Source organism: Oncorhynchus mykiss, chromosome 11 (genome assembly GCF_057628025.1).
Source record: "Oncorhynchus mykiss isolate SJ-2025 chromosome 11, ASM5762802v1, whole genome shotgun sequence".
NCBI lineage: Eukaryota > Metazoa > Chordata > Actinopteri > Salmoniformes > Salmonidae > Oncorhynchus > Oncorhynchus mykiss.
This window is the reverse complement of record NC_143032.1, coordinates 55,549,010-55,561,691: the sequence shown is the minus strand read 5'-3', so window position 1 is coordinate 55,561,691 and position 12,682 is coordinate 55,549,010. Positions and strand designations below refer to the sequence as shown.

Sequence of the window (12,682 nt, the reverse complement as noted above, 5' to 3'; positions counted from 1 at the left end):
GGAAAGGAAGACCCAGAGTTACCTCTGCTGCAGAGGATAAGTTCATTAGAGTTACCGGCCTCAAAAATTGCAGCCCAAATGAATGCTTCACAGATTTCAGGTAACAGATACATCTCAACATCAACTGTTCAGAGGAGACTGCATGAATCAGGCCTTCATGGTCGAATTGCTACAAATAAACCACTACTAAAGGACACCAATAAGAAGAAGAGACTTGCTTGGGGCAAGAAACATGAGCAATGGACATTAAACTGGTGGAAATCTGTCCTTTGGTCTGATGAGTCCAAATTTGAGATTTTTGGTTCCAACCGCCTTGTCTTTGTGAGATGCAGAGTAGGTGAATGGATTATCTTTCTTGTGTAGTTTCCACAGTGAAGCATGGAGGAGGTGGTGTGATGGAGTGTGGGTGCTTTGCTGGTGACACTGTCAGTGATTTATTTAGAATTCAAGGCACACTTAACCAGCATGACTACCACCGCATTCTGCACGGATACGCCATTCCATCTGGTTTTGGTTTAGTGTGACTAACATTTGTTTTTCAACAGGACAATGACCCAACACACCTCCAGGCTGTGTAAGGGCTATTTTACCAAGAAGGAGAGTGATGGGGGGCTGCATCAGATGACCTAGCCTCCACACTCCCCCGACCTCAACCAAATTTAGATGTTTGGGATGAGTCGGACCGCAGAGTGAAGGAAAAGCAGCCAACAAGTGCTCAGCATATGTCGGTACTCCTTCAAAACGGTTGGTAAAGCATTCCAGGTGAAGCTGATTGAAAGAATATCAAGCGTGTGCAAAGCTGTCATTAAGGCAAAGGGTGGCTATTTGAAGAATCTCAAATATAAAATATATTTTGATTTGTTTAACACTTTTTTGATTGTCTTCACTATTATTCTACAATGTAGAAAATAGTAAAAAAAATAAAGAAAAACCCTTGAATGAGTAGGTGTTCTAAAACTCTTGACTCTTGTATATAATATGAATATATGATAAATATTACCAAAGAACACCATTATTTATTCTCTTTATTTCACATGAGTGTTCATGTTGATCCATATTTCAGCTATGCTGGCCTATTGTAAATGATCAATACATACATTTCTGAACATATTGTCATTTATACTGATAATGCAGAGGCACCAAGAAATTGTCCAGTACACTTAGTGTATGCTGTGTTCATGTACATTTCCTTATGTATGGAATGCCATTTTGATCTTTGCATGACAAAAAGGATACATGTAAAATAACACTATTTGAAGCGTCAAATAAGCTTGTTGACTAATCAGGACCAGGATATGACTGCATGCCACATAATAATTGAACACGTTCATTACTTTTTTACGTAGTTTTTACACATTGATTACACTATCACTCGTATTTCATATGTCACAGTGATTCACCCATAAGTATGCTGATGCTGGTAAAGTTTTGTTTAGCGCACCTGCAGCTGCCGCATGAGCTCTGGGACAGCGCTGGTCAGAAAAAAAGTTAGCTAGCAAGTGGTATTTGTGGTTCACCTTCAAAGTAAATGTTCCTCATTGAAAGTTATGCAAAGTAATACAAATAGTGACATAATGGAATATATAATGCTAAACAAATTTGGAATGCTGTTATATAAATTAAACAAAAGACAATAAGTTGTTAATTTGACAAAAATGTATCACACTTTAGAATTGAATTGGGGGCTAACTTATTTCACTGTACAGCCTTACCTATGAATTGTGGATCAATGACATGGGGTATCAGTCTTCTTCATGACACCTACAGAACAGTGTGAAGAGTTTACACACATATTAGCATCATTGCTCTTATTGCGGGACTTTGACAGTTGGAAATCACCTCCCCAGTCAGCCTATTGTGTGTTTTGACATTCATATAGCCTTACCTATGGATTGTGGATCAATGAAATGGGGTACTCAGGGACACCCACAGAACACAACTGCTAAGAGATTACACAAATATTAGCCTTGTAGCTCATATTGCGGGACTCTGAAACCACTGTGAAATGAGACACATTTAATGTACCAATCAATATGTGTATTGAACAGGTGTTGAAGTCAGAAGATTACATACACCTTAGCCAAATACATTTAAACCCAGTTTCTCAATTCCTGACAAGTAAAAATTCCCTGTCTTAGGTCAGTTAGGATCACCACTATATTTTAAGAATGTGAAATGTCAGAATAATACTGTAGTTGAGAGAATGAACATTCCCAGTAGGTCAGAAGTTTACATACACTCAATAGGATTTGGTAGCATTGCCTTTAAATTGTTTATCTTGGGTCAAACAATTCAATCCGGATAGCCTTCCACAAGCTTCCCACAATAAGTTGGGTGAATTTTGGCCCATTCCTCCTGACATAGCTGGTGCAACCGAGTCAGGTTTGTAGGCCTCCTTGCTCGCACACAATTTTTCAGTTCTGCCCACAAATTGTCTATGGGATTGAGGTCAGGGCTTTGTGATGACCACTCCAATACCTTGACTTTGTTGTCCTTAAGCCATTTTGCCACAACTTTGGAAAAATGCTTGGGGTCATTGTCCATTTGGAAGATCCATTTGCGACCAAGCTTTAACTTCCTGACTGATGTCTTGAGATGTTGCTTCAATATATTGACGTAATTTTCCTCACTCATGATGCCATCTATTTTCTGAAGTGTTCCAGTCCCTCTTGCAGCAAAGCACCCCCACAACATGATGCTGCCACCCCCATGCTTCAAGGTTGGGATGTTGTTCTTCGGCTTGCAAGCCTCCCCCTTTTTCCTCCAAACATAACGATGGTCATTATGGCCAAACAGTTCTATTTTTGCTTCATCAAACCAGAGGACATTTTTCCAAAAAGTACAATCTTTGTCCCCATGTGCAGATGCAAACCGTACTCTGTCTTTTTTTTATGGCTGAGCGGCCTTTCAGGTTATGTCGATATAGGACTCGTTTTCCTGTGGATATAGATACTTTTGTACCTGTTTCCTCCAGCATCTTCACATGGTCCTTTGCTGTTGTTCTGGGATTAAGTTGCACTTTTCGCACCAAAGTACGTTCATCTCTAGGAGACAGAATGCGTCTCCTTCCTGAGCGGTATGACGGCTGCTTGGTCCCACGGTGTTTAAACTTGCGGAATATTGTTTGTACAGATGAACGTGGTATCTTTAGGCATTTGGAATTTTTTTCCCAAGGATGAACCAGACTTGTGGAGGTCTACAATTTATTTCTGAGGTCTTGGCTGATTTAGTTTGAAGGTAAGCCTTAAAATACATCCACAGGTACACCTCCAATTGACTCAAATTATGTCAATTAGCCTACCAGAAGCTTCTAAAGCCATGACATCATTTTCTGGAATTGTCCAAGCTGTTTAAAGGCACAGTCAACTTGGTGTATGTAAACTTCTGACCCACTGGAATTGTGATACAGTGAATTAAAAGTGAAATAATCTGCCTGTAAACAATTGTTGGAAAAATGACTTGTGTCATTCACAAAGTAGATGTCCTAACCGACTTGCCAAAACTATAGTTTGTTAACAAGAAATTTGTGGTTGAAAAACGAGTTTTAATGACTCCAACCTAAGTGTATGTAAACTTACGACTTCAACTGTATGTATATACAGTTCCAGTCTGTTATACACAATATATTTATGTCAACATTCACCAATGTGTGCCATGCTGATTACAGCCTTGGCATGCCAATGTCCCACCTCTTATTTATCTGTCATTCAGAATGGGGAAGAAAACTGTACACCATTTTTATGTGACCTAGTTTCTCTAAGCTCCACCCCTTGACTTGTTATTCGAATACAGGAAGACAAGCTCGTCTCTCACAGGCGTCAGGTTTCGTTGCGGTTGTTCACTCTCTCACTCTTTCTGACACACAACACAAGACTGGGATTTACATTTTTAGTAGAAACAGATAGAAAATTGGAAACGCCAATAATGGACTGTTAGAAGGGAAGGTTATTAAAAAGGCAAGTAAATCATTCTGTAGTCCTGTATCTGCAGATCGATGATGGAAACACCCATTCCTGTTCCTGAGCTGCTGTTAGCCATTTTAAATGAGCTAATCACTGAAGACCTTAAAACATTCCAGTGGTACCTGACTCAGGTTGTGCTCAGCGATTTTCCTCCCTTCCCTAAGAGCAAGCTGGAGAACACGGACAGGCTAACCACTGTGGATAAGATGATCAAGACCTCAAGCTATGAGGGAGCTGTGAAGGTGTCACTAGAGATCCTGAGGAAGATGAACCACAACAATCTCGCTGAGAAACTACAGAGAGACAGCCAAATATCCTGTCCTGTGTGCCACGACATTCTCAGGGATCCTGTTATACTGTCATGCCACCACAAAGTCTGCACAGTCTGTCTACATGAATGCTGGAACCAGAAAGATTCTCGGCAATGCCCTGTGTGCAAGAAGAGGATGTCAATGGATACAGCAAGGTCTGAGGTGCTCTGCAGTTTGCACAGTGAGAAATTCAAACTCTTCTGCCTGGAGGATAAAAAGCCAATCTGTGTGGTATGTCAGACTTCAAAAAACCACAAAAACCATAACTGTAGCCCCATCGATGAAGCTGCACAGGATCAGAAGGAAGAACTCCAGACAGCACTGAATTCCTTAAAGGAGAAGCTTGGGGTCTTTAGTAAAATTAGCCAAACCTGTGCTGAACACATCTTGAGCCAGGCCCAGCACACAGAGGGTCAAATTAAGGGGCAGTTTGAGAAGCTTCACCAGTTTCTACGAGAGGAAGAGGCAGCCAGGATAGCTGAACTAAAAGAGGAAGAAGAGCACAAGAATCGAGTGATGAAAGAAAATATTGAAGAAATGAGCAGAGAGATTTCATCACTTGCAAACACAATCAGATTCTTAGAGGAGGAGCTGAAAGCTGAAGACCTCTCATTTCTGCAGAACTATGAGTCCACAAAGGAAAGAGCCCAATGCAAACTGCCAGATCCAATGCTGGTCTCAGGAGTGCTGATAGACGTGGCTAAATACTTGGGCAACCTGCAATTTAGAGTCTGGGAGAAGATGCATGAGATTGTGAAATACACTCCTGTGATTCTGAACCCCAATACTTCCCAACCACATCTCATCCTGTCTGATGATCTGACCAGTGTGAGACACCGTGATGAAGACAGCATCAATGACAGTGACGAAACACGGCAGCTTCCTGACAACCCAGAGAGGTTTGATACCTTTAGAATGGTCCTAGGTTCTGAAGGCTTTAATTCAGGGACACACAACTGGGACATTGAGGTTGGGGACAATACTCACTGGTCACTGGGTGTGATTACAGAATCTGTCCAGAGGAAGGAAGAAGTAAAGAATGGATACTGGCAAATCCGATTCACTGGTGGTAAATATGATACACATTCTCCATCAGGGTCAGACACTCTCCTTACTGTGAGACAGAAACCCCTGAGGATCAGAGTGCAGCTGGACTGGGATGGAGGTAAGCTGTCATTCTCTGACCCTGATAATAAGACAGTTCTACACACATTCACACACACTTTCACTGAGAAAGTCTTTCCTTTTTGCCTTAATGGCTGTAAACTCCACCCTGTGAGGATTTTACCAGTGAAGGCCTGTGTGACAGTGGAAAAGCCCAATGAGACCTTCTTACAGGACACAAGTGTCAGAGGCTTAACAGTGAACACCCACAATGATTATGATATGTTCGATGAGGACATTGATGAATTTGAGGAGGAATACGATGAATCTGCAGACCCTGAAGATGAAGATGATGTAGATGATGTAGATGATGTAGATGATGTATATGAAGAAGATGAAGAAGATGAAGACGAAGAAGAAGAAGATGATTATTAATAAGATGACAAATATGATACTGTCTCGATCTCCAACAGTGGAACAACAGTTAAACTATAGTATAAGTACAATATATGCAGGGTGTGGGAATGGATTGGGATGTTCTTATGAAGAAACTAAAATGACTGTAGGTCATTTTTTTATGTAACTGAATATTATTTCTGAAAATCAACAGCATGGAATATTCATATTTTTACTATATTCTTTTTTTTATATGACTCCAAATATGTTTTAACTGTAATATCAATGGCTGAGTCTATTCACTTTAATTGTTAATAAAAACATTGGTTTGGAAAAGTAAAATCTAACTCAGTGGCCAATTTAGTTAAGAACATACTTTATAGCCTATGGAAGCATTTAGCTGCTGAAACTCAATTGGTAATGCAAATGTTAAATCAATATGTTTGCAATTCCTTTGTGACAAAATTCAAATTGAAATGCAAAAAAATATAATGCATTTTCATGATTGAGTATGATCCATTAATTTCCATGCTACTATCCAGTACAACACTGACACATTTAAATATAAAAGCTTATTACATTTCTGGGGTTGCAGGTAACCTTGTTACATTTGTGGTGGCAGGTAGCCTAGTGGTTAGAGTTTTGGGCCAGTAACTGAAAGGTTGCTGGATTGAATCCCTGAGCTGACAAAGTAAAAATATGTTGTTCTGCCCCTGAACAAGGCAGTTAAGCAACTGTTCCCCGGTAAACTGTCATTGTAAATAAGAATTTGTTCTTAACTGACTTGCCTAGTTAAATGACGGTAAAAATATATATATAAAAATGCTAATGATTAACTTGTTGTAAAAGCAATAATTGTGAAAGAAAGAAAAAATAATCGGCAATTACTGTGTGTGGTTTAAAACTGTCAAATTTCAAATGATCAATCAAATTCAATAAATCTATCACGATGCTCCATTTTGCTATTTCGTTTCCTCATTGCACCCTTGCGTTTTCGACCTGTTTGGTAACATGAGGCGGAAGGGGTATAATAAGACCTGCAGGCAGCAGACTCTTTCGGTAGAAGCTGCATGGATGTGGCGTGTTTTAGCTGTCCGGGCAACAACAGACAGTATGAAAAATTGTATGCGTAGACTTGACAGAAAGTAGCAAAATATACATGTAGATTTTTTTGCACACATATTCAGTAAAAATGTGCGATTACATAAAAAGTTTGATTGCATCATTTCTTCACATTTTGTATTAATTTATTTGCCAAGTATGTTATTTATTCGATGACATCCACAAATTAATTGTGAGAGCCTATAATTTAATTTGCCTCCAAAATGCAGGTTTGGAGCGAAATGCAATAATAAATAGTCAAGATAGCAGAGTAGGCTCTTTCAACAATGAGACCAGCGTTGAGGAAGGTGGTCTTGATCGCACTGTTGGGCCGGGACCAGCCCCGCCGAAAGCGCAGGTCTGTGTGGGTCCCCAGATGGTTAAAGTCCCGAAAGCAGGCAGGGGAGTTCCACCGTCTAATTCAAGAGCTTCGACTGTTTGGAGAGGAATTCCGAAGTTACTTTCATCTGGACCGAAGCCAGTTCGATCACCTGCTCCAGATGGTTGGAGCCAGGATCACCCGGATGAATAACAACTACCGGGAGTCGATCAGCCCAGTTGAACGCCTGGCGATTTGTCTCCGGTGAACTACATTATAGTACAGTTTTAAAGCCTTTGATACCATAATTGATTGATATTTGATACATTGTTTTTATGTGCAAACTAGCTAGCTAAAGGGCTCTAGTTAATAATCCCTATTTGACATCAGATGTACTTTTACAGAAAGTTCATTGGGACTATAACTTTTCCCAAAGTTGGTTTATAATCATTTTTAAAAATTATGATACCAAATGAAAAGAAAGGTGCCTTCTGCCCTGATGAAGGTAGGCTAGTCTTCTCCAGGACCCATTGTTGTTCAAGACAGTTACAGTCATTCATTACATTCTTATTGGACTCACATACACTCTTAGAGAAAAAGGTTCCAAAAGTGTCCTTCTGCTTTCCCCATAGGATAACCATTTTTGGTTCCAGGTATAATACTTAATACATGGAACCCAATAGGGTTCTACTTGGAACCTAAAGGGGTACTACCTGGAACCTAAAAGGGATCTCCTATGGGGACAGCCAGATAACCCTTTTAAGTAGATAGTACCATTCTTTCTAAGAGTAGAGTTGGCCTGGACTACAGTTTATTGATATAGTCATAGACTGAATTGTACTGTTTCAAGGCATTGTTAATGATGGTTGATGAGTATTACAATATAATTAGTAAAGCATAATAAACAGTAATGAGTAGTATGTAGTATAATATGAGTAGATATAATATGCGGGTGGAATTCAAGTTATACACTATATTGATCATTATTTTGAATTATATTTTAGATTCTTGGCGACAGGGGACTCCTACAGGACCATAGGATTCAGCTTCCGAGTTGGATGGTCCACGGTGGCAGGCATTGTCCCATCTGTGGCACAAGCCATTTGGGACTGTCTGGTTGGTGAAAACATGCCTGTCCCCAAGGAGGAAGACTGGAGGGCCATCGCTGCTGAGTTCCTGGAGAGGAATTTCCCCAACTGTCTTGGCTCCATTGACGGGAAACATGTAGTAATCCAGGCTCCACCGTGCTCAGGTTCGCAATTCTACAACTACAAGGGTACATATTCAGTTGTACTCTTGGCTGTAGTCGATGCCATCTACTGTTTCCGTGTTGTCGATGTTGATGCTTACGGCAAGGGAAGTGATGGCGTGACCCTCCGAGACTCTGCCTTCGGCCAGGCACTTCAGGATGGCACCCTGGATATTCCACCACCTGCATCACTCCCTGGGGCTGAAGACCTGGGACCTGTTCCCCACGTCTTCGTCGGCGATGAGGCCTTCCCTTTAAGACTCATGAGGCCCTATGCTGGACGCCAGCTGCCATTGCCAAAGCCTGTAAGGATCTTTAACAAACGACTGTCCAGGGCAAGGTTAGTTGTTGAATGCACCTTTGGGATTCCGGCAGCCCGATGGAGAATGTATTGGAGAGTGCTTGGTCTCAGCCCCTCAAATGTCGATGCCTGCGTGAAGGCCACACGTGTTCTCCACAACTACCTGCGGAGGTCATTCCAGGAGCCGCTCCGGATGGAGATGGGCACGCCAAATGGTCACCTTCCCGATGTCACCAGGGCAGGTGCCAACAACGCCCCCAGACAGGCACTCCAGGTGAGGGAGAAGCTGACCACCTACTTCTCATCGCCAGCAGGTGAAGTCCCATGGCAGTATGCCGTGGAGTGAAACGGCTCTTCTAAGAGCCCCATAACACAAAGGTTATTTTAAGAACCATCCACCGTTGTCCATAAAATTGCATTTTTCAATTTGGGAGTAAAGACCACACCTTAACCCCTTCCCTCTCCCACTAACGTCAGTATTATACACACCTGGCATGGTACACCAGGTGAGCGGGAGCACTAATGAAGGTTATACGACATACAGTTAGTATGATAACAAAGGGAAAGGGTAACCTAGAGTCCATACAAATAGTACAGTTTACCACCATGTTCTCTGGCCTGACAAAATACAGGTGGAAAAAAAACGAATTAGGAAGAGAATGTGTTTTTACTTTCATCTTGTTTTAGATCAGCAAAGGTGTAGGGAAGAAATAAGCGGATTAAGTCTAAATTAGATATTAATAAACAACTGAAACAACTGACTATGAAAACATAATTTAATAAGTATTCAAGTACAGGAAAGAACATGACAGGTATGTGAGTTGTAAAAATGTTTAAAAAAAATAAAACTATTGAAAGAGGTGTGTGCGTTTTTTTTGTTTTGTTAAATGAATGTGTAGCCTGTAATCTGTAACAGAACAACAAGAGCATGTATTTTTGGCACAACTGCAGACCGATACAGGGACTACTCATAAAGCCTAGACGTAGTAGGGGAACTTCAGACATGGCCATAAAGAGAGAGAGGGCAGGGCACTGGAGATCTGAGGTACGAAGAGGTGTGTGTGTGTCTCTGTCTCTGAGAAAAAGGGAATAGGTCTTGAGGTTTTAGATTTCAATACTCTAAATAATACTTTTAAAATAAACTGGATTCTGAAGTATGGGGAACAGTATTTGGAATGTCTTCCCTAAGTATTTATTTGACTCTGTTGGTGGTTAAGAATTTTTTTGCTTCAATGTAATTTTGATATTGATAAAATCCCAATAAAGTTGGCCAAATTCCATAAGCAGGCAATTTTAGCTTGGATGTTAGTGTATAAACACGATTTTCGCCCTCACAGATACGTTTTATGGAACAACAAAGTTATACCATTTGTATACTTATTTTCCACCATAATTTGCAAATAAATTCATAAAAAATCCTACAATGTGATTTTCTGGATTTTTTTTCTCATTTTGTCTGTCATAGTTGAAGTGTACCTATGATGAAAATTACAGGCCTCTCATCGTTTTAAGTGCGAGAACTTGCACAATTGGTGGCTGACTAAATACTTTTTTGCCCCACTGTAAGTGTAGAATTCCAATACCCCGAAAGAATATGCAATTGTTTTTGATGCGATTCCAAGGGGGGTTGTAATATCTTTTAAATTCCTCTCTGGTTGATGTAAGTAACGTAGATTTACATGAAAATATATTAATTGGCAATATTAACATCAAAGATAAATGTAGAAATAAACAGATTGGGAATATTGTTTGTGATACTACAATTCCCTCAGCAAGATTCTTTTGGTCAAATATCTATGGTGATATAAAATGGGGGAAAGCATGGAAAATTGCTAACAAATATTGTATCAGTAACAAAGTAAAGTAAGTTTCATTTAAAATGTTACGTAGATTTATCCTGTGAAACATGTTTTTGGAAAGATTCAAGCTGAATATTGAATATATCTGATTTCTGAGGAATGGAGATGGAGACAATTTTGCTTTTGTTTTTGCCTGTATTTATAGTAGAATGTTTTGGATTGACATACAGCATTTTGTTTCAAAAGAAATAGGACCGGTTGTACTATTTAATGGTTTTGATATAATGATTTATTTCAGAAATTCTGACATGGATAAAGATGTAGTATATTTAATTCAACTGCTAATAATACTAGGTAAATTTCATATTCACAAATGCAAATGGTCTAATTCAAAACCTAACTTTTTTCATTTTATAAATGAGCTTAAACAATATGGCACCACTTTAACTAAAATGAAAAACAAAAAGGCAATTAAAACTTGTTTTATTATTAATGAATATGATTTGTTTGTTTAGGATTCCTGGCAATGTAAATAGTTTGTTTGAATGCTTGTTTGCACGTGACCATGCCTCTTTTGTTTGTTGATATTTGTTAATAAAAATATTTGTTAAAAGACAGTATGAAATCCCACAGAAGAACAGTAAAACTGATAGAACCATGAGACAGATATGTCACCGGATGTATAAATATGAAGCGACCGTTCGGCGTTTCCACTCACTACCAAATATGGAAGCCCACTGTCCGGCGTTGGGAGAAGACAACAACAATATGGGTTTGAGCCGACATTCTGCACATTTTCTTATCGATTAAAGATTTGATCCTAATACAGTTTTCTGTTCCCAAAACTATAATCTGTTATGAACATAGGGGACTAAGTTTTCTAGACTGTATCCTTTGTATACTTTTTTTTAAATCGCGTTGTTTAGGATTGGAAAGGATAATTTATTTATTGCACACGCGCACTTCATAGGAGGCGTTCCCTAACGGAAATATGCAGAGGATGCTAGAACACGCCAATAGGATATCGCTAGCTCGTGCTTGGCTCTGCCCACCTCCTTTATCTCCCATGGAAACGACAGGCTGTGGTCTATCTTGGTTTATACACATCTTTGACATTTTCAAGTGTGCGATAGCGATCATTGCTAGTAGCTTGCAGCAAACACTATGACCGTTCTGTCTCCCGCGAACTCCTTGCTCACCGGCTGTCCTAGCCAGCATATTGAAGATTATCTATCAAAGTTAATCAGTATGTAGCAGTTTTGCATCTTTTTCTCTGATCCAGAAATTAAGTTACCTGTATTTCTGTCTGAGCAAAGCCAGCAAACCCAGGTTTCAAAATAATATTTAAATTTTATCTTAAATAATGTGAAGAGGGGTTTGTTCTCTGCCCACTTCATTTTATGGATAAAGAATCTTCCATGAAAGATTAACAAATTAACAATGAAAGTTAAATCAGGGTCCATATAATTCGGTTCAAAATAAAACATAATATCAGAGTCTCTCAGATTAACATTAATAGTAATTTCTTTTAAAATAAAATCTAACTCACTCCAAAATCTTCTGACATAAGAACAGTCCCACAATAAATGGTCAAGAGTTTCTGGGTCACAACCACAAAATACACATTTGTTATCAATAGCTATTTTAAATCTGTGTATAATAAAGGTCTTTACAGGGTTGATTCTATGAATGAGTTCGTATGACACTTCTTTCATCTTATTAGATATACAAAATTTGCCAAACAACAACAAAACTTTGTTCCAGTTCACTTGTCCTATGGCTGCATTCCAGTACATTTTAGCAGAGGGAATAGTAACATATTGACATAGTTTCCTTATAGACATGTTATTACATTTATAGTTTAAAATGTAAATTCCTTCTAATTGTATTGAGGCTACAAAATCCTCAACAGTTGCACTTGGAGTATTGTTATATTCTCCTAAAAGAAGAATAGCACCTTTTAGGGACAGCTCTAACAACAATTTGATACTCCTCAGGACAGGAGTGAATGTTGTCAGAGAAATTGCAAGATTATGTTATAATGCTTGTATTGCATTATAATGGTTGTTTTATTCGACAGAATAGAGTATTCTGTTAACTATTGTGTGTCTACTGAGGATGGGCCTCTATGAGATAACAC

The 12,682-nt window shown here is 39.3% G+C and overlaps 2 protein-coding genes across 2 annotated transcripts; both read left to right on the top strand.

Moving 5' to 3' along the window:
* The first annotated feature begins 3,772 nt into the window (after window positions 1-3,772).
* LOC110535952 (E3 ubiquitin-protein ligase TRIM35) lies at window positions 3,773-6,730 on the top strand. The gene has a single exon (XM_021621365.3). The coding sequence runs from the start codon at window positions 3,995-3,997 to the stop codon at window positions 5,810-5,812; it is 1,818 nt and encodes a 605-aa protein (XP_021477040.3). The 5' UTR covers window positions 3,773-3,994; the 3' UTR covers window positions 5,813-6,730.
* Window positions 6,731-6,826: 96 nt separating this feature from the next.
* Window positions 6,827-10,164, top strand: zgc:194221 (uncharacterized). Its single transcript, XM_021621366.3, has 2 exons — window positions 6,827-7,457; window positions 8,198-10,164. The coding sequence occupies exons 1-2, from the start codon at window positions 7,162-7,164 to the stop codon at window positions 9,087-9,089; spliced, it is 1,188 nt and encodes a 395-aa protein (XP_021477041.3). The 5' UTR covers window positions 6,827-7,161; the 3' UTR covers window positions 9,090-10,164.
* Window positions 10,165-12,682: the final 2,518 nt, after the last annotated feature.

What these genes read in the sequence shown, in the direction of transcription:
- LOC110535952 (XM_021621365.3), top strand. Translation starts at nt 3,995, where the DNA reads ATGATGGAAACACCCATTCCTGTTCCTGAGCTGCTGTTAGCCATTTTA.
- zgc:194221 (XM_021621366.3), top strand. Translation starts at nt 7,162, where the DNA reads ATGAGACCAGCGTTGAGGAAGGTGGTCTTGATCGCACTGTTGGGCCGG. An exon ending in CGCCTGGCGATTTGTCTCCG is followed by an intron (nt 7,458 to 8,197) that starts GTGAACTACATT and finishes ATTATATTTTAG; the next exon opens with ATTCTTGGCGACAGGGGACT.